The sequence below is a fragment of the Schistocerca cancellata genome, chromosome 4, assembly GCF_023864275.1.
Source record: "Schistocerca cancellata isolate TAMUIC-IGC-003103 chromosome 4, iqSchCanc2.1, whole genome shotgun sequence".
Lineage (NCBI taxonomy): Eukaryota > Metazoa > Arthropoda > Insecta > Orthoptera > Acrididae > Schistocerca > Schistocerca cancellata.
In genome coordinates this window covers 598016956-598041734 of record NC_064629.1, presented here as the reverse complement: position 1 = coordinate 598041734, position 24779 = coordinate 598016956, and the positions used below count along the sequence as shown (strand labels likewise).

General features: G+C 36.9%; 2 protein-coding genes across 2 annotated transcripts in view; one reads left to right on the top strand and one right to left on the bottom strand.

The window, feature by feature from the left end:
• LOC126185216 (congested-like trachea protein) overlaps positions 1-24779 on the top strand; it is a 161714-nt gene that overhangs the window by 123927 nt on the left and 13008 nt on the right. The window lies entirely within an intron of this gene.
• On the bottom strand, positions 737-23655 carry LOC126185215 (slit homolog 2 protein-like). The gene is made up of 4 exons (XM_049928097.1): positions 23557-23655; positions 20184-20342; positions 15367-15504; positions 737-3942 (listed from the first exon to the last, which is right to left on the bottom strand). Exons 1-4 carry the CDS (start codon positions 23596-23598, stop codon positions 1678-1680), a joined length of 2604 nt encoding a protein of 867 aa, XP_049784054.1. The 5' UTR covers positions 23599-23655; the 3' UTR covers positions 737-1677.

The window sequence follows — 24779 nt, the reverse complement described above, 5'->3', positions numbered from 1 at the left end:
ATTTGGACAAAACTTGCAGGTCTTTTTATATAACACATGTATGATATTCAAATATGTATGTTAGTAGCTGGTCTCAAGTATGTGTTATGGGTGGAGAATCATAACTGTTCTCATCTGTATGAATTGTTAGGGATAGAATTATGTTTAGGGATGTTATACTGTGTTTGAAGTATACTGTCTTTGATGACTATTTATACTGAGTTGATGACTGATGGTAAAAAAGGTGTCTGAACTCGTATTTCAGTAGCTTCCATGTTATTAGCACTGAACACCTTGTAAAACAAATTATACAGCCTTATGAAATGTGTTGATTATTTTTTCCTTTGGAAATTCACTTTACGTACTATTTACATATTTTTTTAGGTGGTGTAGTGATATTGCATGGTAAATGTGTTACTAAAAAATCAAAAAGATTGAAAAAATATATGCTAATTAACATAAGTTTTGGTTTGATACAGACAGTGGTAATGGCAATTATTAAACTGATTTTCTTACACATATCTTGTATGTTCTTTATCCAATGTACCTTTTGTTCTATAGGCTTAGACTAGAAATATGTGCAGTTTTTCCTTTGTAAGCAGTCTTCATAAAAAGAATTGTTTTAGTAATTCTTTGATGAATGTTTCAAAACTTACTACTGATAATTTAATTGACATAATGCATTTTAACACTTAGATGACAGTCCTTTAAAGTCCAAGGGATTTACTGGTGGTGAATAGAATTTAAATTACCACAATACAAAATATAATTCTTTATTTTCAGTTCTGTTCAGTTCAGAACGGAAAGACCGTCCTTGTTAGGAATTCAGCAATTTTACAAGTTTTGGTAATAGGAAGACATGAAATAGCTGCAAGAACATGCAAGAAGTGGTCTACATGGCCATCTTTGTCAAATGATCATCATTAACATGTAATTATTAGTTTTGCTGTTGCAGCATAAAAATATCATCCTAGTAGGTGCATAGTTAAAACAATTGAATCTGCATATACTAAAATTGTTAGGCTAACACATTTTACATTAAATGTCTTGTACATAAAAGTATGTATAATGAGTCAGAATTAACACACACAGACTTGTGACTGAAATTAAAGTAAAGAGCAGTTTGTTTTCATGCAGTGTCAAAATGATTTTTGTAAATGAATTCCTAATTATTGGCTGTTTGCTTAATTCGCCAGTTTTGCCACATATGGAAAGAGTGGGTGGGTATGATAGCTGAAGGTTTGGCTTCGAGGATTCTTTCCGAGTGAATGTGCAAAATTCTCAAGTAGTTATTAGTAATCATGACATAGTACAATTACTACTATTGGTGGTGGTGGTGGTGGTGGTGGTGGTGGTGGTGGTGACAATAACACTATACTTTACTTGAAGGTGCAGAAAAAAAGATAATATATGCATAACAACGATACATGAAAATTCCAGTCCGTTTAATACATTCTGTCACTGTACCCATTGAATAAATTTACCAAAATATTTACAGTTTTTCTAATTGTGAGGCTGACAGTTTCAAAGGCCCCTACAGCAGCAGCTGTATATAAATACCTATATACAAAAATTCATCATTAACCACTTTTGTGATTAATGTGTGATGGGCTCTAAATGGAGCTTTATGAACTTAAAAATAAGTTATTAGTCAATCATCATTTCCTGGAACAAAATAATTTATTTTCATGAGAAATGTCACAGGTTTGCTGCATATTTTCGAAGTTTCTCTTCATGCTTTCTCTTGAGCTCAAGTTTCCAAGCTTTTTTGGATATTTCTCCATTGTTGTCATAAATATTAAGTGATTTTTGTGGAACATTTCTGGTGTGATCTTTGTGAAAATTTCTATTTTGTAGCTCTGCTGAGTAATCATCATACTTTGATTGGTTGGATTTTTGTGCTGCCTTTTCTTTGTGCTTATAGTTAATTATGCCATCCTCCCTCTCATCAGATTTTCTGTTTGTGGTAGGTACAATTTTTTTTCGTCTTGCATCATTGTCTTGTACATTAACCACTTTCAAAGGTTTTGATTCCACCACTGTAATGTTATAGGATGATGGCAGGTCTGTGCTATTGTTAATATCACTTTTGAGTTTGTTACTGCTGTCAGACTGTTCTATAAAATTTACGTTTCTTACTGATTCCTGAGGCATATCAGGTAACATAAATGTGTTACCATTTGCTGATACTACATTGGAAATGTCTGTTTCTGTTGTTGCATTTTTTTGTGGCTCTCCCAGTTCATTGTTAGCGTATGATGGAAGCTTTTCTGGTTGAGGTATTACTGAAGTCTTCAAATTACTCCTAATGGTTTGCTGAATTTGATATTTTTCATTCTTTTGTTTGCGCAAGGCTTTTCCAGAATCAAATTGTTTTTTGAGCTGAACTTTTTTGTATGCCTTCAAATATTTTCTTGATGTACAGCGTAATTGTTTTCGTAAAGTGTGGAAAACAGTCCAGTTTTTGTATTTCTTAGGCGTATTGCATCGTGGGACAACTTTCTTGTCATACACGTATTCCTCATGGTCTGTCTTACACATGCTGCCCTTATCGTAATGGAAGTCACAGAACTTCATAACCTTCTGCTTTACTTTGTTAATTGCTACTGGCTGCCAGTCTGACATTGCACATGAACAGTGCCAAGGATTGCCATCAAGACGTATCATTTTTGCGGGAACATTCCTGAAGAAACCAGTGGGTAATTCAGTGAGGTAATTGTTATGAAGTAAAAGTTCCTTTAGGGATGTCTGTTGATCGAAAAGATTTGGTGGCAGTGATTCTAAAAAGTTATTAGACAAATCAAGATGAATTAAGGAGTATAAACCGTAAAAGGCATCCATAGAAATTGTTTTCAGGTTGCAGTGGTTCAGAACAAGTCTTTCAAGTTTTCGCACCTCAAGAAAAGCATCATATGACAGGGCATTAATTGTGCCCGTCATTTCAAGATCTGTAAGTTTTGGCATTCCTCTAAGCAGTTCCCTTTCCAGCAGAGGAACCCCAACATTATATATATTCAATTTTTTTAATGCCTGTAATCCTACAAAAGAATTAGGTTTTATATCTAATGTAGATCCATCTCCTCCAATATACAGTACAGATGTTGCATTCATAATTTCAAATGTACTGGCAAAGATTGCTTCTAGAGGATTGTGCTTGAAATTAGCAGTATGAAGTTTGGGGAAAGGAGGTAAAGATAGTTCAGAGAGATGTGAAAAATTATTATGAGACAAGTCTAATTTCTCCAATTCAAGAAGTCCCGCAAGACAAGTACTGTGCAGGTTTAGTAATTTATTTCGTGCAAGAGAGAGAGTTTTTAGATTAGGTGTTCCATGAAATGCAAATTCTGGAAGAAATAGAAGATGATTTCTTTCTAGTGAGAGATATTCAAGGGAACTGAGCCCTTCAAACATTTCCCAGTTTACCTTATGCAGTCCACAATTAACTATTCTCAAAAATACAAGCTGTGATAAGCCAGCAAATACTGACAAGCCGGCATTGTTTTGCTCCTTGATGTATTCACTATATGGAAGAATTTCATTGTCACTGGTATCTGGAGCTATAAATGACACAAAATGTTGATTAGCATTATCATTCGTGCTAAAATACTGTTCATTTTCCAACGAGTAACCCTCAGAAAGTTTATTTAAATTAATATCAAATATAGAATTTGGTATTCCAATTGACTGAGGGGTATTTTTTTTAACTTCGCCACGTAATTTCACATTTTGTAAGTTCACATACTGTAACGATGTTAGATGTTTCATGACGTTATCATGTAATATTATTTCACCATCGGCACTATTTATGTCAGTGTTTCGCCTTCGTACTCTGCTATGATACTTTGTATCTTCATCCTTGTCATACCCCAAGACCTCAAGCACTATTAAATTTTGGAAGCCATTTGTGTGCTGGAACTCCAGATTTATATTTCCAGTGTTGCTGCCTTGTAGTAGAGACAGTACCTGAAATAAGACATTGAATTTAATTTGAATCACAGATATTTCACAGATAATAAAATAAGCATTTCTTGTATAATAGGTGTTTGCTTCCACACTGTAAGGTTAGATAATTAAGTATATTTGGAGGATGAAAAGAGAGAACTGTTACCAGTGAAAGATATGTGGTGTTTATCACTTTCAGAGGAACCTAAAATGCCAGAATGTAACTTAACTGCACATTATCTTGTGTGCAAACTTTAAACACAGAAGGAAATGATGCAAAACATAGTTTGGCATAAAAACAATCATTATTTCGCCTCATTTAGCGGAGTCTGTGGACACAGTAGGCGTGGTGTTGAGAAACAAATGTGTTAGTTCCATGTATGATGCTATTCCCACTCCATAGGAATTTTACGAAATTTTGGATAATGAGAAATACTTTGCTTGAAAAATATGTTACCCAGATGCTGAGATTTTATCCAATGTGAGGAGAAAAGTGTTGTTGACATTGTAGCTCTCTTCCACTTTTACCCTGACCACCCTTCCAGTACTGAATTTTTGTATGTTCACAAGTTTTGATAGCAAAATGTTCAATGTTACTAAACTGTGTCACATGTTCTTGGGAACCAAAAACAGAATTTTTCTTTCAGGCAGGTATTGTTTTTCTGTACACTTTATAACCCTGTGGTTAAACTAACCATCATTAATCCTGATAGTTTCAGTATTTTAGTTGTTTTCAGTGATTTATTAGCCAAATGTAGGGAAGATGGATTGTGTTACTTTATTCCAGCCTGTTGACTGAGTTACAGCAAATTAAAAATGTGTGCCAGTTCTGGACTCAAACCAAGAACCTTGCAAGGATAGTTCATTTATCAAAATCATTGCCCACAAGTGTTAAAGTTGCTAGTTCTATGTCAGTTTCAACTGTGCACTCTACAAGCCATTGTGAAGTGCATAGCAGAGGGTACTTAACATGATGCTGTCAATTTGTTGTACTTTTATACACTGCTCTTTTGTGGCACATCAGTGGGTATCAACTTTTGGTCTGGCATTCAGTTTTAATTTATCAGGAAGTTTCAAAACAAAACACAGTCCACTGCAGAATGTAAGATTAATTAGATTAGATTAATACTAGTTCCATGGATCATGAATACGATATTTCGTGATGATGTGGAACGAGTCAAATTTTCCAATACATGACATAATTAAATTAATATAACAACTTTTTTTTCTTAATTTATATCTAAAAAGTCCTCTGTGGAGTAGGAGGAGTTGTCATTCAGAAATTCTTTTAATTTCTTCTTAAATACTTGTTGGTTATCTGTCAGACTTTTGATACTATTTGGTAAGTGACCAAAGACTTTAGTGCCAGTATAATTCACCCCTTTCTGTGCCAAAGTTAGATTTAATCTTGAATAGTGAAGATCATCCTTTCTCCTAGTATTGTAGTTATGCACACTGCTATTACTTTTGAATTGGGTTTAGTTGTTAATAACAAATTTCATAAGAGAGTATATATACTGAGAAGCTACTGTGAATATCCCTAGATCCTTAAATAAATGTCTGCAGGATGATCTTGGGTGGACTCCAGCTATTATTCTCATTACACACTTTTGTGCAATAAATACTTTATTCCTCAGTGATGAATTACCCCAAAATATGATGCCACATGAAAGCAACGAGTGAAAATAGGCGTAGTACGCTAATTTACTAAGATGTTTATCACCAAAATTTGCAATGACCCTTATTGCATAAGTAGCTGAACTCAAACGTTTCAGCAGATCATCAATGTGTTTCTTCCAATTTAATCTCTCATCAATGGACACATCTATAAATTTGGAATATTCTACCTTAGCTATATGCTTCTGATTAAGGTCTATATTTATTAATGGCGTCATACCATTCACTGTACGGAACTGTATGTACTGTGTCTTATCAAAATTCAGTGAGCGTCCGCTTACAAGGAACCACTTAGTAATTTTCTGAAAGACATTATTGACAATTTCATCAGTTAAGTCTTGTTTCTCAGGTGTGATTACTATACTTGTATCATCAGCAAAGAGAACTAACTTTGCCTGTTCATGAATATAGAATGGCAAGTCATTAATATACACTCCTGGAAATTGAAATAAGAACACCGTGAATTCATTGTCCCAGGAAGGGGAAACTTTGACACATTCCTGGGGTCAGATACATCACATGATCACACTGACAGAACCACAGGCACATAGACACAGGCAACAGAGCATGCACAATGTCGGCACTAGTACAGTGTATATCCACCTTTCGCAGCAATGCAGGCTGCTAGTCTCCCATGGAGACGATCGTAGAGATGCTGGATGTAGTCCTGTGGAACGGCTTGCCATGCCATTTCCACCTGGCGCCTTAGTTGGACCAGCGTTCGTGCTGGACGTGCAGACCGCGTGAGACGACGCTTCATCCAGTCCCAAACATGCTCAATGGGGGACAGATCCGGAGATCTTGCTGGCCAGGGTAGTTGACTTACACCTTTTAGAGCACGTTGGGTGGCGCGGGATACATGCGGATGTGCGTTGTCCTGTTGGAACAGCAAGTTCCCTTGCCGGTCTAGGAATGGTAGAACGATGGGTTCGATGACGGTTTGGATGTACCGTGCACTATTCAGTGTCCCCTCGACGATCACCAGTGGTGTACGGCCAGTGTAGGAGATCGCTCCCCACACCATGATGCCGGGTGTTGGCCCTGTGTGCCTCGGTCGTATGCAGTCCTGATTGTGGCGCTCACCTGCACGGCGCCAAACACGCATACGACCATCATTGGCACCAAGGCAGAAGCGACTCTCATCGCTGAAGACGACACGTCTCCATTCGTCCCTCCATTCACGCCTGTCGCGACACCACTGGAGGCGGGCTGCACGATGTTGGGGCGTGAGCGGAAGACGGCCTAACGGTGTGCGGGACCGTAGCCCAGCTTCATGGAGACGGTTGCGAATGGTCCTCGCCGATACCCCAGGAGCAACAGTGTCCCTAATTTGCTGGGAAGTGGCGGTGCGGTCCCCTACGGCACTGCGTAGGATCCTACGGTCTTGGCGTGCATCCGTGCGTCACTGCGGTCTGGTCCCAGGTCGACGGGCACGTGCACCTTCCGCCGACCACTGGCGACAACATCGATGTACTGTGGAGACCTCACGCACCACGTGTTGAGCAATTCGGCAGTACGTCCACCCGGCCTCCAGCATGCCCACTATATGCCCTCGCTCAAAGTCCGTCAACTGCACATACGGTTCACGTCCACGTCGCGGCATGCTACCAGTGTTAAAGACTGCGATGGAGCTCCGTATGCCATGGCAAACTGGCTGACACTGACGGCGGCGGTGCACAAATGCTGCGCAGCTAGTGCCATTCGACGGCCAACACCGTGGTTCCTGGTGTGTCCGCTGTGCCGTGCGTGTGATCATTGCTTGTACAGCCCTCTCGCAGTGTCCGGAGCAAGTATGGTGGGTCTGACACACCGGTGTCAATGTGTTCTTTTTTCCATTTCCAGGAGTGTATATTAAGAACAACAAAGGACCCAAGACCGACCCTTGTGGAACCCCATTCTTGATAGTTCCCCAGTTTGAGGAATGTGCTGATCTTTGCATATTATGAGAACTGCTTATTTAAACTTTCTGCACTCTTCCGGTTAGGTACGAATTAAACCATTTGTGCACTGTCCCACTCATGCCACAATACTTGAGCTTGCCTAGCAGAATTTCATGATTTACACAGTCAAAAGCCTTTGAGAGATCACAAAAAATCCCAATGGGTGGTGTTCGGTTATTCAGATCATTCAAAATTTGATTGGTGAAAGAATATATGGCATTTTCTGTTGAAAAACCTTTCTGGAAACCAAACTGACATTTTGTTAGTACTTCATTTTTACAGATACGTGAAGCTACTCTTGAATACGTTACTTTCTCAAAAATTTTGGATAAAGCTGTTAGAAGGGAGATTGGATGGTAATTGTTGACATCAGATCTATCCCCTTTTTTATGCAAAGGTATAACAATAGCATATTTCAGTCTATCAGGGAAAATGCCCTGTTCCAGAGAGCTATTACACAGGTGGCTGAGAATCTTACTTATCTGTTGAGAACACGCTTTTAGTATTTTGCAGGAAATGCCATCAATTCCATGTGAGTTTTTGCTTTCAAGCAAGTTTATTATTTTCCTAATTTCAGAGGGAGAAGTGGGTGAGATTTTAATTGTATCAAATTGCATAGGTATGGCCTCTTCCATTAACAGCCTAGCATCTTCTAATGAACACCTGGATCCTACTATATCCACAACATTTAGAAAATGATTATTAAAAATATTTTCAACTTCTGACTTTTTGTTCGTAAAGTTTTCATTCAATTTGATGGTAATAATACTGTCTTCCTGTGCTCTTGGTTGACCTGTTCCTCTTTTAATAATTTTCCAAATTGTTTTAATTTTATTATCAGAGTTGCTGATTTCAGTCAATATGCACATACTTCTGGATTTTTTAATAACTTTTCTTAATATAGCACAGTAGTTTTTATAATGTTTGATAGTTTCTGGGTCACTACTCTTTCTTGCTGTCAGATACATTTCCCTTTTCCGGTTACAAGATATTTTTATACCCTTAGTAAGCCGTGGTTTGTTACATGGTTTCTTAAGAGTATATTTAACTATTTTCTTGGAGAAGCAGTTTTCAAATGCATTTACAAAAGTGTCATGAAATAAATTATATTTTAAATTGGCATCGGGTTCACGGTACACCTCATCCCAGTCTAACTGCTGTAGGCTTTCATTGCAATTTGCAATTGTTAAATCATTGACTGAACATGCTACTTTGGAGGACTGTTTAGGATTGCTGAATGGAGCTATGTCATATATTGTAACTAGCTGTGCACTATGATCAGAAAGACCATTCTCAACAGGCTGAACAATTATCTGGTTAAACTTATCTTGGTCTGTAAAGAAGTTATATATCAGTGAGCTGCTATCGTTTACCACCCGAGTAGGAAAATCAATAACGGGTGTCAAATTGAAAGAACCGAGTAATACTTCAAGGTCATTTTTCCTATTACCCTCTTTCAGAGAATCTACATTGAAGTCCCCACAAATAATAATTTGCTTCCCCCTGTCTGACAGATAGCACAACAAGGAGTCCAAATTTTTCAGAAATAGATGAAAATTTCCCGATAGGGACCTATATACAGTTACAATTATAAATGTGCCTTTATTTAATTTAAGCTCACAGGCACATGCTTCTATATGTTTCTCTACACAAAACTTTTGTTTCTTAACTTTTTGCACAATGATAACTTTTGACATATATGGCAACTCCTCCTTTCTCCGTATTTTCTCTAATTACATGTGCAGAGAGCTTAAATCCACTTAAATTTACCTTATCCATATCAGTAACAATGTGATGCTCAGACAGGCATAGTATATCTATTTCATCCTCAGCTTCTAAATCTTCTAAACAAACCAGAAGCTCATCTATTTTATTCTTTAAACTCCCAATATTTTGATGAAATATACTTACATTATTTTTAATTATACTTTTATGAGAACCTTTCCTTATTCTAACATTCGCAGTACTCTCCTGTCTGAGTTTCTCATTGTGCTTAGGCCTAGTTCCTACACCAGTGTTCAGAGAGGCAGATTATGTCAACTGGGTTGGGTGACTTTAATTCATCAATGCAATTACCTAGGACTGAGATACAACTTGGTGGAGATAAAATTTCTGGTGATTGGTGAAAATTTGTAATTGACAGCTGTGATTGGTGATCCAATGTGCTATAATTGTGCTGTTTAATTTCTTTCTTAAACTGAAGATTTGGTTCATCTTGACCTCTCGTAGAACTTGACATCTTTGTGTCTTACCTATCCTAAAAAAGGTGCTGCTACAACACCTGTAACCACTGGTATTTTGCCATTCATGGCAGTGCCTCCCCCCCTTAAATTTACTGCTATTACCCCAGCCAGTTTACCCTTCCCTTTCCTGTTGAGATGTAGGCCGTGCCTGGTATATTCCCACCTACTGAATCAACAGGAACCACACCAATATGAGCCCACGCACCCGACCCAAGCAGCCGTTCCAACTCCAAATTAACTCTCCCAACAGAAGAGTTCAAATGAGGCTGGCCATGGCGTCTCAGGACAGATACAAATTCAACATTGGTGTGTCTCGATGCCGATGCAATCTTTACCAGGTCACACTCTATACTGTACCCAGGATCTCTGTCGATACTGTTCCCTGGCCCTCCCACAATAACCACGGTGGCTTCCCTGGTAAATCCTTTACAGAGTGAACCTAAACCGTCTCTCACCTGATCCAGACTAGCACTTGGTTTGAAAAAATTTGTGACCTGGTATTCTGGTCCTAATTCCTCCTGCAGAAGTTGGCCTACACCTCTGGCATGAGAACTGCCTAACAACAAAACTATGTTGAGAAACCTTACTAATGAACTTGGATGACATAAAATTGTGCATGGAAATAAGGAATATGTTGAGATCTGGTGTCCACAAATAAACCTAGCTTTGCTGAGAACATAAGCTGTATTGAGAGATATCTTTTTCAAAGTTGCTATGAAATTAGCCATTCACCTGCTCAGTACACATAATTGCTCCTGGAGTCACAAGCGACTTGTACTGTCAGAGAAAACTATCAACCATATAAGAAGACACTCAATCTGAGATTTCTATGGTAAAATTAAAATATTAGCAAAAATAAGTATTGAAAATGGCTGTTGGTTGAAAGCGGGGGCTGTGATCAAGACAAAGTATTTTATGCAAGTGAAATTCAGTCCCAGTTTATAAAGAGTAATTCATCAAAACTATTACAAAAATACATGAAAAAATTATCTTCAGGGTTCTGCAGCTACTGGGAATTTTGTGACTATCATGAAACTCCCAGTGAAATTTCTATTTACAGTAATTCATGTTAAGGAAACTTTGTGTGCAGTAAATGAAAATCTGTTCAGTTGTACCTTTGAGATTGTGTCGAGAGATCTCATAACAGTATGAAATTAAACAGTCAGTTTGCCGCACTTGTATACACTGTTCTTTTGTGCAACCTCGATGGATATCTTATTCCTCTCGATCTGAGCTGGTCTTGTCATAATACATTCATATTTTTCATATCCAATCTCTTCTTTGTAGTTCACAGACTATTTTGAATTGAACCAAACACACATACTCACCAAAAAAGACATCTTTTTGCCACAGCAAAATCATCAGACACCCTGAGGTTTTCAGAAACTATTCAGTTTGAGCATCTCATTAACACAGTCTTCAGGCCTCTGCATGTTTAGAACAACAATACGTGTAGTATATGTCAAGGCATACCATTAATTGGCATTACAGAAAATGAAGTATAACAATAAAAGTTCTTAAAACCTACAAAATGCAACGTGCAGTGTTCAGAAGAGTACCTGTGCACACAAATCTGCAACGAAGCAGAATATGTACAGATACTGGCTAACTTCAGAACTAACTACTTTGACACAACAGAATTATAATAGAACATGACAAACATTTAAAAAGACAATATTGAAAAATCAGGTGCACAGATGAATAAATCTTGTGTAGTTTTTTTAAATAATCAGTGGCTCATGTAGATGAGAATTGCCATAGTTCTTAGGAAAAACAATCTTCATTCAAATTAAAAGTCGAAATTTGACCTATGATGTACACAGTAGTGTGAATATCTTTTGCCCAAGTAATATCGTCACTAGTGATACTTGAGAATAGTTGCAGAATACCAAAAAGCACAACCAGAGGCAAAACCCAATGGCTGACAGATTACTAAGAGAGTAACAATAAGCAAAGAACTTAAGCAGTACTCACCCTACTTTTAGCCTGGTCCATCCCCACACTAGCTTCTGCGAAACAGTTTGCTGTGTGTTAGTCAATATTTGAATAGGTTTTGTCATTCTGTAAATACGTAGATAGCCTATATTCGTACAGGAATAGTAATTACATGGTGAACTGAAATATTCAGGGGACTCCTCATGCTTAATATGGTATTTGGGGTTCCTTGCTTGTCCCCCTAGTATTTGCCTGTTAATTAATTGATGTTTAAGAGACTCTACATCACATCTTTTTATTTTTAGATTTGATATATAACATTTTGCCACCTAGGTATTTTATAAATATTCCTCACAAGTTCTTTGCTTATCGTTATTCACTTGGTAATTTGTCGACTGCTGGGTTTTGCCTCTGGTTGCATTTCTTTTCATTCTGGCAACTAATACTCATATATCACTAGTGGTGATATTACTTGGGCAATAGAGATGCATGCGCTACTGTGTACTTATAGGTCAAAGAGTGACTTTTAATTTGAATGAGTATTGTTTTGCATGAGAACTACGGTGATTCTCATCTATATGAGTTATGAAATTTTTTTATAAAAAAACTAGACAAGATTTATTCATTTATGCACCCAGTATTGAGTACTGCCTATTTTTTGTAATGTTTGGCATCTTCTATTATGGCTCCATTATGTCAAAATAGTTGGTTTCAATGCAAACCAGTATATGTGCATATTCTGCTTTGTTGTGCTGTGTGTGTACAGGTATTCTTCTTACTGTTGCATTTTGTAGGTTTCAAGGGTATTTTATACTACGCTTCATTTTCTGTAATGTCAACTAGTGGTATACTTTGACATGTACTCATTGTTTTTAACATGAAGGGTCTGAAAATGGCATTAATGAGATGCCAAAATAGGTCATGTAAATAAAATAATAAGTTCTGAAATCATTAGGCTGGTTTTTTTTTAAATCTGACTGGCCAGCCAGTGTGTGTGTGTGTGTGTGTGTTTGTGTGTGTGTGTCTATATATGGAAATTTTAAGCAGCTTGTGAGGAATCTGGATTCGTTACTGTGCAATCTGTCGGACAGGTGCTAGTGTTAATAGTCTGTGGTGACTTCAGTGCAGATTTTGTAAAGGATTATGATAGGAAAAATGATCTGGAAATTTTAATTAGACCCTACAATTTGATCCCAGTAATTAAGTTTACAGTAAAAGTGGATAAAGACAGTAGGACTCTAGTAAATAATGTTTTCCTTGATGTTGCTCAAAGCGAGAAAGCAATTTTTTAGGCAGTAATAAATTGTCTCTCTGATTATGATGTACAGTGTGTTAGGATAAATAACATAATGCTGTACAGTATGAATACACGTCAGTGGAAATGAGTTAGAATAATTGATGAATCCAGGACAAATGTTTTTAAGAATAGTTTACAAGCGATGACCTTGTATGAAATTTATAATGAACCAAACGCTAACATAAAACTTAACCTATTTCATGATAAATTCATATAATTGTTTAGAAACGGCTTTCTGCGTAAGCTAACCAGAAAGGAAATTAAAGTGCCATGTGAAAAAACCATGGATCACTAGAGGGATTAAAGTATATTGTGAAAAGAAAAAGGAAATACATCTGTTGGTAGGAACAAGTAGAGATCCTGCTGTAGTTGCAAACTACAAAAACAACTCAAAATTACTAAAAAGTTTATTAAAAATTATGAATTATACGCATTATGTCACAAATCAGTAATTCTGACAACAGACTTGAGGGTATATGGAATGTAGTGAAATGAGAGACAGGACAACCAGTCACAGACTAGGATAACATCACAACTGAACTGAGTGGAAGGACTATAAATTATGAATGTATTCAATAATAATTTCTTAAATGTAGTAGAAAGCATAGAGACAAACAGGCCAAGAGAAAAATCACAGCAATATGTTAAAGTAACTCGTATAAAATTCAGTTATATGAATGTATCACTAACTTCTACTTCTGAAATCAAGAAAATAATACATTCTCTAAAAAATGAAAGCTCATCTGGTTTTGATGGTGTCTCCAATAGAGTACTAAAGATTTGTTTCCATATAATATTTCTGGTCTTATCTGAAATATGTAATGCATCACTATGTCAAGGAATTTTTCCATAGAAACTGAAACCCCTCTTTAAGAAAGGTGATAAGAAAGATGACAGCAACTGCTGATCAGTTGCACTGCTGACATGTTCGAAAATTTTTGAGAAGGTGATGTATTCTAGAACGGTATCTCATCTTAACAACAATAATATCCTCAGCAAATCACCGTTTGGGTTTCAGAAGTGTTACTCTACTGACTGTGCCATTTATATGTTCTCAACTATTGTTCCTCATTTGTAAACTATCTTCCGTGTAACATACAACAAGCAAAATTAATTCTTTGTGTAGATGACACTAGTATTGTAATCAATACTAGCATACGTGCAGAATAAAAAGCCATGTGGGATTAGCCGAGCGGTCTATGGCACTGCAGTCATGGACTGTCTGGCTGGTCCCGGCAGAGGTTAGAGTCCTCCCTCGGGCATGGGGGTGTGTGTTTGTCCTTAGGATAATTTAGGTTAAGTAGTGTGTAAGCTTAGGGACTGATGACCTTCGCAGTTAAGATTTCACACACATTTGAACTTTTTTTTTTTTTTTTAACAGAATAAAAAGAAATGGTAAACAATCTTCTTAAAATTATCATTGATGGGTTTTCTGCTAATGATCTTCCTCTCAGTTTTTAGAAGGTGCAACATATTCAGTTTTGCATGTTTAGGGGTACTACACCAATGAGAAATGTAGCACAGGGTGAGGAAATAATAGATAGGATGGAAACTTCAAAATTCTTAAGTGCCCATACTGACGATAATTTAAACTGGAAAAAAACACATATTGGAACTCTTAAAACAACTTAATTCAAGTACATTTGCACACAGAATAATTGAAAATCTAGGGGAGGCACAAATTAGTATTTTGTATATTTTCATTCATAATGACATATGGAATAATGTTCTGGGACAACTTAGCTTTAAGAAAGAAAGTCTTCATTGTGGAAAAACAAGCTGTAACAATATTATGTGGTGCTCACCCACAATTATCTTGTGGACATATGTTTAAGGAGTTGGGCATTCTGGTTACTGTTTCATAGTATATTTATTCCATCATGAAATGTGTTGGAAATAAACCACTACAGTTTGAAAGTGATAATGATGTACATAATTACGCTACCAGAAGGAAAAAGTCATTCATTTCTCTACATTAAGGTTGTCTTTAACACAAAAATGGGTGCACAATGCTGGAACAAAAATTTAAAAATTTTTGCTCACCCACCCAGCGATATGAAATTTCTGACAGACAGCAAAGTAAAACTTGTGAAAAAACTGAAAAAGTTGCTCTTTGACAACTTCTTCCATTTTGTAGAAGAATTTCTATTATTGTAATGTGTAAAAGGTAGTGGGTAGCAATTACTAACTCACATCTGTATATTTAAAGAAATAAAATAAAGTTAAAAACATATAACTGATTGTCAAATTAATTTGCAATGTGAATGTAAAATGACTAGTTTTACGTGATTACTATTCATTGTGCAAAATGATCCAGGGAACATGAAACCAACTCACTAATAGGAATACTTACTTGAACATCAGTAGGTATTTGTCTGAAGAGATCATGGAGATCAGCCTCAGCTGGCAATACACACATAGCCATTTTGAGTAATACATTCTCATAGTCTGGTGTCTCATCTGGTGGATACATGTCTTCTTCATAAAATGCCTAAATTAAGATATAAGACATCAGTTACACTTTTTTTTAGTTTAACTTACTGTGTGTGCATCAAATAATAAAAATAATTATAATTATAATTATACTTACAATGGATGACATGAAACTGTATGGAAAGTCTGAAACTGAAATTCTCCCTCTGACACATACAGTCCGAATCGTAAGCAGTGATATCAGCATTGAATTTGGCTTAGACAAGTGTGTCACGTTAGCACTAAAGAAGAGCAAAATCTCAAATGGCATTGAAGAAAAACCAAATCACAAAGTGGAGGCATCAAAGTACGAAATGGACAGGTGCTCTGAAGCCTACAGATACATAGGCATTTTGAAATTGGATTTCATCAAGCATGAGCATGTAAAAAATGTGGTCAACAAAGTGTACACTCAGAGGTTCAGTAAAATTTTGAAAAGCAAACTGAACGGCAGCAATATAATCGAGGTACCCAGTGCCTGGGCCATACTTAGCATCAGATACTGCAGGGATTGTGAACGGGACAGTAGTAGATTTACATAGTTTGGACAGGAATACAAGAAAACTCATGACAGTTAAGCAAGCACTCCACCCTTGCAGTGACATTGTCAGGCTAAACTTGCTCAGAAAAGCAGGCAGTAGATGACCCTTGAAAGTGAGGCAGATAACAGAAAAAGAGAAACAAGTATTGTCAGACTATGTGGAAGATAGCAAATAATCAACTCTGATTGAAGTTACTAACAACAAGATGAAATGATTGCATGGCATAATTGGGTGGTAAACCCTGTCTGTAGTTTTTTGTCATCCTGGTTGAAGTCTTTCTAATTGATGACACTTAGCTGACTTGTACATCTTAGTGAACTTCAGATGGCTTCTAGAATACAGCAAACCAAGAATGCCTGAAGGCTGTACTCCAGTGTTGGACTGACAGCATGTGCAGTAAAGCATCTCGTGGGCTGTGTTTTTGAAGAAGATTGAAAGCAAAATATTTAAAGAAATAGCTTATCATGGTTCACCAATGGAACACTGGACAAGACTAATTTTTGCTGCCCAAGAACAAGTCAATAAGTCATCAGAACTAATGTCGTAAAAGCCAGAATCGAGAAAGCAGCACAAGGCCAAAATTGCAGACTCTGTAAAGAGACTGGCGAAACAGTTGATCATATTTTGAGCTGTTACAAAGAGATTAGACTGATTACAAACATAGGCATGACGATGTGACATGAATGATCCACTATAACTTATGTCAATTTGACATCTGCTGGTAGGAAGCAAATGGTGGGACCACAAAGCAGAAAAATTTGACTGAAACAAACATGCCAAATTACTGTGGGACTTCAGACTTAAGAAATTGTGGATAATTGACATTGCAACTCTAGGTGATAGCAAAATCAGTAAGAGACAGCTTGAAAAACTGGGCACGTATGAGGACTTGAAAAGTGGACTACTGCAATTCTGGCATAAACCAGTAAAAGTGGTCCCAGTGATTCTCTGTATACTGGGAAGAGTGCCAAGAGATGTTAGGGGCACTTGAAAACCACTGATACTGGTAATCTATCCATCAACCAGCTGCAGAAAGCAACTTTACTAGAATTTATGTGAATGATCTGCCAATACATAGTGCTGTCCTGGGTGCTTTGGAAGTGTCAGACTAGTGATAAAATACAAAATCCAGCACTTTGAACTCGTTTGTTGTGGTTGATGTTATAAACGATATGAATAATAATAGTAATAATATATAGTGAGTGCTTACTTCTACTCCCTAATACTTCTACTTTTACTCCTTCTTGTTCTTATTCAACATATACCGTATGGAGTTGTCTCCATCAGGATACATTTTTGAATAAAGTGCTTATAATGCTAATAAGTAATGGAATTGGTTATATGATGTATCTTGTTATTATACACTAAAAAAAATCCCAAATGCAAGGAGGAGTTGTGGGAGACAAACAAAAGTTGGTAGGTTTATTTCTAAATATGAACGATGATGTCTATTCATATTTAACACCTGGTGCATAAGGGTGGTTGTAGTAGCACCCCTCTGAGAGTGAAAATCAGGTATGCTTTAAATATGCACTGTAACGGTCAGGACAGTAAAGTTACCCTTGAGCTTGGACGTAGTGAGTTGATGTTAGTCAAGAATACCTTCAAAGTGACAAAGATGCCATTATCAGCAACTCACTAATTTTGAACCAAATCATGTAATAGGGTTAGGAGAGGCTGGATGTTGCTTCTGCAATACTGCAGAAAAACGTGGCAGGAATGTAGGCACTCTACATGACTGCTGGCAGTAGTGGTCACGGAAGGTACAGTCTCAAGAAGCCCAGCCTCCAGACAGCGACATGGCAGTACCGAAAGGGAAGACAGTCATGTTCGGCAATTTGAGCAGCATTTGGCACCACAGTCACATGATGAAATGTTACAAATCGGTTACTTCCAGGACTGCCTGAGCTGGACACCCTGTAGTGTCTATTTCACCGACTGCAAACCACCACTGTTTTCGACTTCAGAGGAGATACGTTGCATTTTCTGATGAGTGTCAATTCTGCCTCTGTGCCAGTGGTGGCTGTGTTGTGGTTAGGAGGCGGCCTGGTGAGCACCTGCAACCACACTGTCTGCAGCCTAGACACAATGGACCTACGCATGGAGCTGTGGTCTGTGGTGTGATTTTGTATGACAGCAGAAGCACTATTGTGGTTATCCAAGGCATCCTGACTGCAAATTTGTACATCAGTCTGGTGATTCAGCCTACTATGATGCCATTCATGAACAGCATTCCAGGGGATGTTTCCAAACAGGATAACACTCTCCCACATCCCGTTGTTCTTACCCAACTTGTTGTACGTAGTATCAACATGCTGCTTTGGCCTGCTAGATCACCAGATCTGTCTCCAATCGACCACGTGTGGGTCATCATCTAACAACATATCCAGCGTCGTCCACAGCCAGCATTAACCATCACTATATTGACCTACCAAGTGCAACAGGCATGGAGCTGCATCCCATAAACTGACATTTGGCACCCGTATGATGCAATGCATACTAGTTTGCATGATTGCATTCAAGAGTCTGGAGGTTATACCCCTAATTCATGCACCAGAATTTCATATTTACAGTGGTTTTTCTCATGCGTATGCTAACCTGTAATATTGCATGGTTAATCACTTACATATATTACCTAGACAAATGTATTCCCAAAATTTCATTACTCTATGTTAATTGTTTCTTGGTTCTGGATTTGTTTTCTGTCACTGTATATTGGTAGTTTCATGCATTGTAGATGAAGTGAATGGTTTTTGATCATTGGAACAAAAAAAAAAATTACAAATGCAATAGAGGAGAGTGACTGATTACTAGAGAATCAAATGAAAGGGAAAATACATTGATCAGAGTAAATGACTTGCAAAACGTACGTACGTATGTACGTGTGTGTGTGTGTGTGTGTGTGTGTGTGTGTGTGTGTGTGTGTGTGTGTGTGTGTTTTCATGCTCAGGTGTAACATACTTCTGTTCTTATGTCAGGTACTTTTTTTTCCCAAAGTTAATTGCTGTATTAGAAAACTGCAAAAAGCCCGTTATTACAGACAGTGCACTTTACACTTTACTTCATTTTTATTTATTTATTTAATGTGTAGTCAAGTTTGTCATTGTGTTTATTGAATTACCCATATTTTCACCTGTGTCTGAAAATTGACTTTTTTAGGTGTTATAACTAAGAATCTTTGAACAAATGAAAAATTTAAAATACTTCATTGATTTGGACATTTTGCAGCTTTGACTGAATCCATATCTGATTAGGTTGATTAATTAATGACTAGCAAGTGACGATTCTCATACAGAAATCTGGTATAATACTTTTATCATCATCATTTGACACTTGGTTTAATGAATATCAATAAGCAAGGAGTATTATTTGTAGACAGTAACGCACTAAACAGAAGAGACTTTCAGCAGGAAATATACATGTGAAATAAGTTTTTTTGATTGTAGTTATCTTACCCTTGACTGAAAGTTTTCATCTTGGATGGTACAGTGGAAGTATGTGGCTAGTCAGAAAGTTTTAATTGTGATTTCAAAAAAATAAATTTATAGTTTCCCCCACCCCCCTACCCCCCCCCACCCCCCGGATACATGTCTGCAGTCCTGGTACACACATGAATACCTGCACCACTAGAGGAGCCAAAATGAGATAGTGCAGCCCATTGGTAAATTGGCGTATTGTGCAGTGAAAATGCTGCAGCTGTGTTAGGCCAAGTCAGAGTACTTCTTTAGCTGCTGAAAATGTATTATCACACCATACTCCACTTTGTCAGTAGGCTGCACTGTCTTCTTTTTTACTCCTTTAGTTGCATGCTACAGTACTGTCGCACACAGATTTCATGTGTACAGAGACTGCAGACATTTATTTGCAAACAAACAGAAAGTTAATCAAGTAATTGTTTTTAAAGGTGATGAATAAAGCTTTGTGAGTACTTCTTATATACTCGTATTTAGAGATTGCATCCAAAATACCGGAGAAACAATATTTCGTAAATAACTTGGAATAATACAGAAGTCGGTCACCTACTTTAGAAGATATTTATAATGAATTTTCTTTATCACTGATCATCTACTGACTAACAATTAAAATAGTATAGAAACTACATCTGGGGTCAGCGCTGCTTTCAGGTTGTAGTCCGATAATTTGAGAATAATTTTACCTCATTGTTTTGCTTAGATGTTTGCAGTAGTCTTGTCTCTTGGTGATGATTTCCTCTTTGTTTGAGCCAGCGGTGGAGTGACAAGTCTTTAAATAAGGTTAAGTGGCAAGTACATGCTGTTGGACAAGAATGTCCCCATGTATTTGGTTCATTTTTTACCTGGAACATTAGAGAACTGTTAGTCTATGTGAAATAAAAGATAATAAATTTTTCCACAGTCACTGATTTTCGCATAGTCAGCTGATTTTGGCAATGTAACATTTTCAAGAGCTTACTCTAAAACTGATGTATAACATATATTACCTACAATGTTTGATGTCATGTGCTTCAAAATCTGTGGGCCAGTCTATGTTACTTACATGGCTGTATGTTCTCATAATTTCACAAAGTCATTGTGGGTGTATGCAAAGTAAATCTGTCATTTTCATGTGCAGTTACTGGTGTAGTAAATGCGAATGAGAAAAATATTACATACTCATCGACCATTTTAATAACACTACTGGTAATTGTTGATAAGTATGGAACATTGTTTTTGTTCGCGACTACTGTACAAGCACTTGTGCATGAAAAATATAGATGTACATTGTATACACCCACTTAGAGTGACTTTGTAAAATTTTGAGGCTACAGTTTTTACTCAGTAGTAATATGGACTGGCCCATAAATTTTGAAGCATATTACACTGCACGCATCATATATTGTGTGTAATACATTGGCTTCAGTGTAAGCAATTGAAAATGGTAAGTTTCCAGAAAAGCTGATAATGTGAAAGTAAATGACTGTGATCCTATATGAAATACTTCATTGTCCCAATGGTTTAGTGTTTCAAGTGACCTATTAAAAACGCACAAAAGTTATTATAGAGGAGAAATACCATGGTTTCCATTCACGTGCCTGTCATTTTTGAGATATTTTTTAAGATTTAGTCAAAGATGATGATGATGACTTACCAAATGAAAGTGCTGGCACGTCGATACACACACAAACATACACACAAAATTCAAAAGAGGGAAAGACGAAAGGATGTAGGTTTCAAGGGAGAGGGTAAGGAGTCATTCCAATCCCGGGTGCGGAATGACTTACCTTAGGGGAAAAAAGGACAGGTATACACTCTCTCTCTCTCACACACACACACACACACACACACACACACACACACACAGACCGTGTACCTGTCCTTTTTCCCCCCCCTAAGGTAAGTCTTTCTGCTCCCGGGATTGGAATGACTCCTTACCCTCTCCCTTAAAACCCACATCCTTTCGTCTTTCCCTCTTTCCTGACGAAGCGACCGTTGGTGCGAAATCTTGAATTTTGTGTGTATGTTTGTGTGTCTATCAACGTGCCAGTGCTTTCGTTTGGTAAGTCACATCATCTTTGTTTTTAGATATATTTTTCCCACCTGGAATGTTTCCCTCTGTTATATTTAAGATTTAGTCAGTACGGTATAAAGCAATTTGGAAGAAAGTAATATAATGGTGAGCTAATTTTATTTGAATCTATTAGTGAGGAAACATTTCATCAATTTGTAACAGATACTAATTGTTGGGAAGTTAATCTACATGGTTACTTATTTCTTTTTGTGCTTATTCTCAGAATTGTTGTAGAGCAGCTGTTCTTTGAAATAAATGTAATTCATTCATATCAGCTTGTGGGAATGGGTGTTTATTTGTCTGCGGTGTTGTAAATGTTAATAATAATGCAGCTATACATCCAGTCATATTGCAGCAGTGAAATATCATTTTCTTACTTCATTAATAATAATCATGTTTTAGAAAAAATTAAACATCTTGTCTCTCTGGTTTTATTATTCACCATTGTTCTCTAGCAGCCAATGTGCTTCTGTTTAAATAACGGTCAGCAACTTGTAAGATATTGTAGGATTAGTTTGATTGAAGTGATTGTGGTAAATACAGTACAGTTATTAAGTGCTTGACATAATGGGGCTAATGTAATGAGTTATGGTGCCAGTTTTGGAAGAAATTCCAGTAATCTTGTAGCTCTTAGAGGTGTGAATTCAGGGATAGTCATAAAAATAGAGTATTAGTGAGTGAGAATTGGCTGGAACCAAGACAAATATTACAATGAGCAGCAGCAAAAGTGTCATATTTTGAGGATACCTTATATCAAAGGAAAACCAATTAAATTCCTATGAAGAGAGGTGCAGTACACTGACAGTGCTGCTTGCTCCAAGAGTAAGTGGAAAATGATTAAATGCTCTAAAACTTCTCTCACTCATCACTCACACACACTCTCACACACACACACACACACACACACACACACACACACACACACACACACACACTCACTTTTAATTCATATAAACCCTTGACCAAGAATACATTCTTGTTTCTTAGTTCTCTCTTAGCTTCCTGGCCCATTAATAGACATATCCAGGAGGCTTTTATTTATGTTCTAAAAATCAAGGAGCTGTGTACACTACACTGTTCATGGGTGCATCATGCATAATTTGTGAGCTGTTGTGTCATTCACATACTAACACAAGTGCTTTTATTTTAGAAAAAAGCACATTGGATTACCATAATAAAAACTGAAAAATAGTCATAATAGAATACACTGTACTTGAAAATTAAATTTTATTTTAATATATCTACTGTAAATTGTATAGATGTACTTTACATGAAAAATATAATGCTGTAATTTATCATCACAAACAAGGACAACAATATAAGAAAATCTTACAGTGTGCAGTGCAGATAACTTTGTGACAAGGAGAGATGACAGTCTATAACCACATTTGTTCTTCCATGTAAAATATTCATGGATATTTGATGTCTTTTTGAACCAAAACTAACATGTAAGGGACATCGTTGGGTTTCAGCTCACATCAATAAACTGTATAAAGAAAATTATGTTGAAATTGTTTGTGTGAGGTCATATGTATCTCAGTATTTGGCAGCTTAACGTGCACAGGGTGTTCATACATTATATGATGCCTCTTTCAAAATATATATCTCAGGTGCTATTATACATCAACGTACAGGATTCATTACAGTGAACTTGGCGCACAAGTACTTGAAGAGCACCATTACCACTCCTTGGACACAGCTTAACTGACTGTCACTAGAGTGTAACCAGAGGCAGGCTAGTGTGATAAAGTTCATCGTTTTCACTGAAAACATTCATATAATGCTTTGTGGTTGTTTGAGATTAAATTTTTTAGTGAAACATTTTTGTATCAGTGGTAGAACATAAATATAGTTCCTTTTTCTGTTTATGATATATTGCAGCAAGATAGAGGCACTGTTGTATGAAATTGTTAACTAGGACTTTTTATGCTGCTGGAAGCATTCAAGAAACCAGGCACCTGTTTAATGTAGTCAAAGAATAAAAAATAGAATAAGTTACTTACAAGAGCAATGAGCAGCAGTATAAAGATGAGAGGCTGCCACATTTTCAACCAGTAAACTTCAACAACTCTAGTCTGTTACAAATTAGAGCAGGAAGCAGTTGTGGGTGGGGGTTGGTATCTTATCACTTCCTGTTGCCGCTGTGGAAGACCCCTGCCTTTGTTAATCAGTACATCCCACTCTTCTCCCTTCTCTCCTGTATTACTGATGTTTTATATAGACATGGGATTTGTTTTATCAACAAAGACTTTTTAATAAACTTTCAGCATTTGTTGAGATGATAAAAATGACTGGAAAAGCAAAATTTCTGCTAACAGGCAGATTATGAATGTTCAGTACATACATATTTGTCATTGAAAGTCATTCATTTATTGGCAAATATAATAGTGCTTCTGTGTAGCTGTCCATGGACACTTCTCATGTTGTAAATTGCATGTTGGTTTTTCATACTACTGCTTTAGAGCATAGATGAGAGTTATAAACTAAACATTGCATCTTTACTTAATAAAATTAACCAATACTTGTCACTCATGCAAAATTAACTGTAATAAATATTCCTAAATGGAATGTTAAATGAGCAAGACGAACCACCACCACCACCGCTAGTTGTTTCTAGGGTGAAATATTTAGTGCTAGACACAAAAATAAAAAGTAGGAATGCCCTCCTAAGCTTTTGAACTCTCCTAAACTTTCTGATGTTTAAATGCACTGAAGTAGACGTACTAGTGATGTAATGTTTACCAAAATCATTCAGTTGTTATGGTTCACTATCTCCTTCAAATTATACGAAGTCTGTTTTTCCAATGGTGGAATGTACATACCTACATTAAAAAAAAAAACCCACAGCATTCATTCAGACAAAACCACAGCCCACAGCAGAGAAACAGTTCAAAGTTCAATGACAACATGTGAGCAGCCATACTGCAATTTGGAACTGTTTCTTACCTCTTTGTATAGGACACAACATACCACCAAGATATTTCTGATAAATAAGAGCAGAAAGTGTTACCCTTCATTTTTGTCCTGAATGAGCTGGGCACAATGAAATATATGGGTGCTAGGCAGCCAGCCAGTCTTCCAGCCAGAGCAATGCCTGAAGGTCACATAGTAAAATGGCACACCAAACATTCATTAAAAAGACACACACTAGTGTATACACATTAATAGATACATAATAATTTCTTGAACACACCACATATTGACATATGAAACTTGGTTTTCAGTT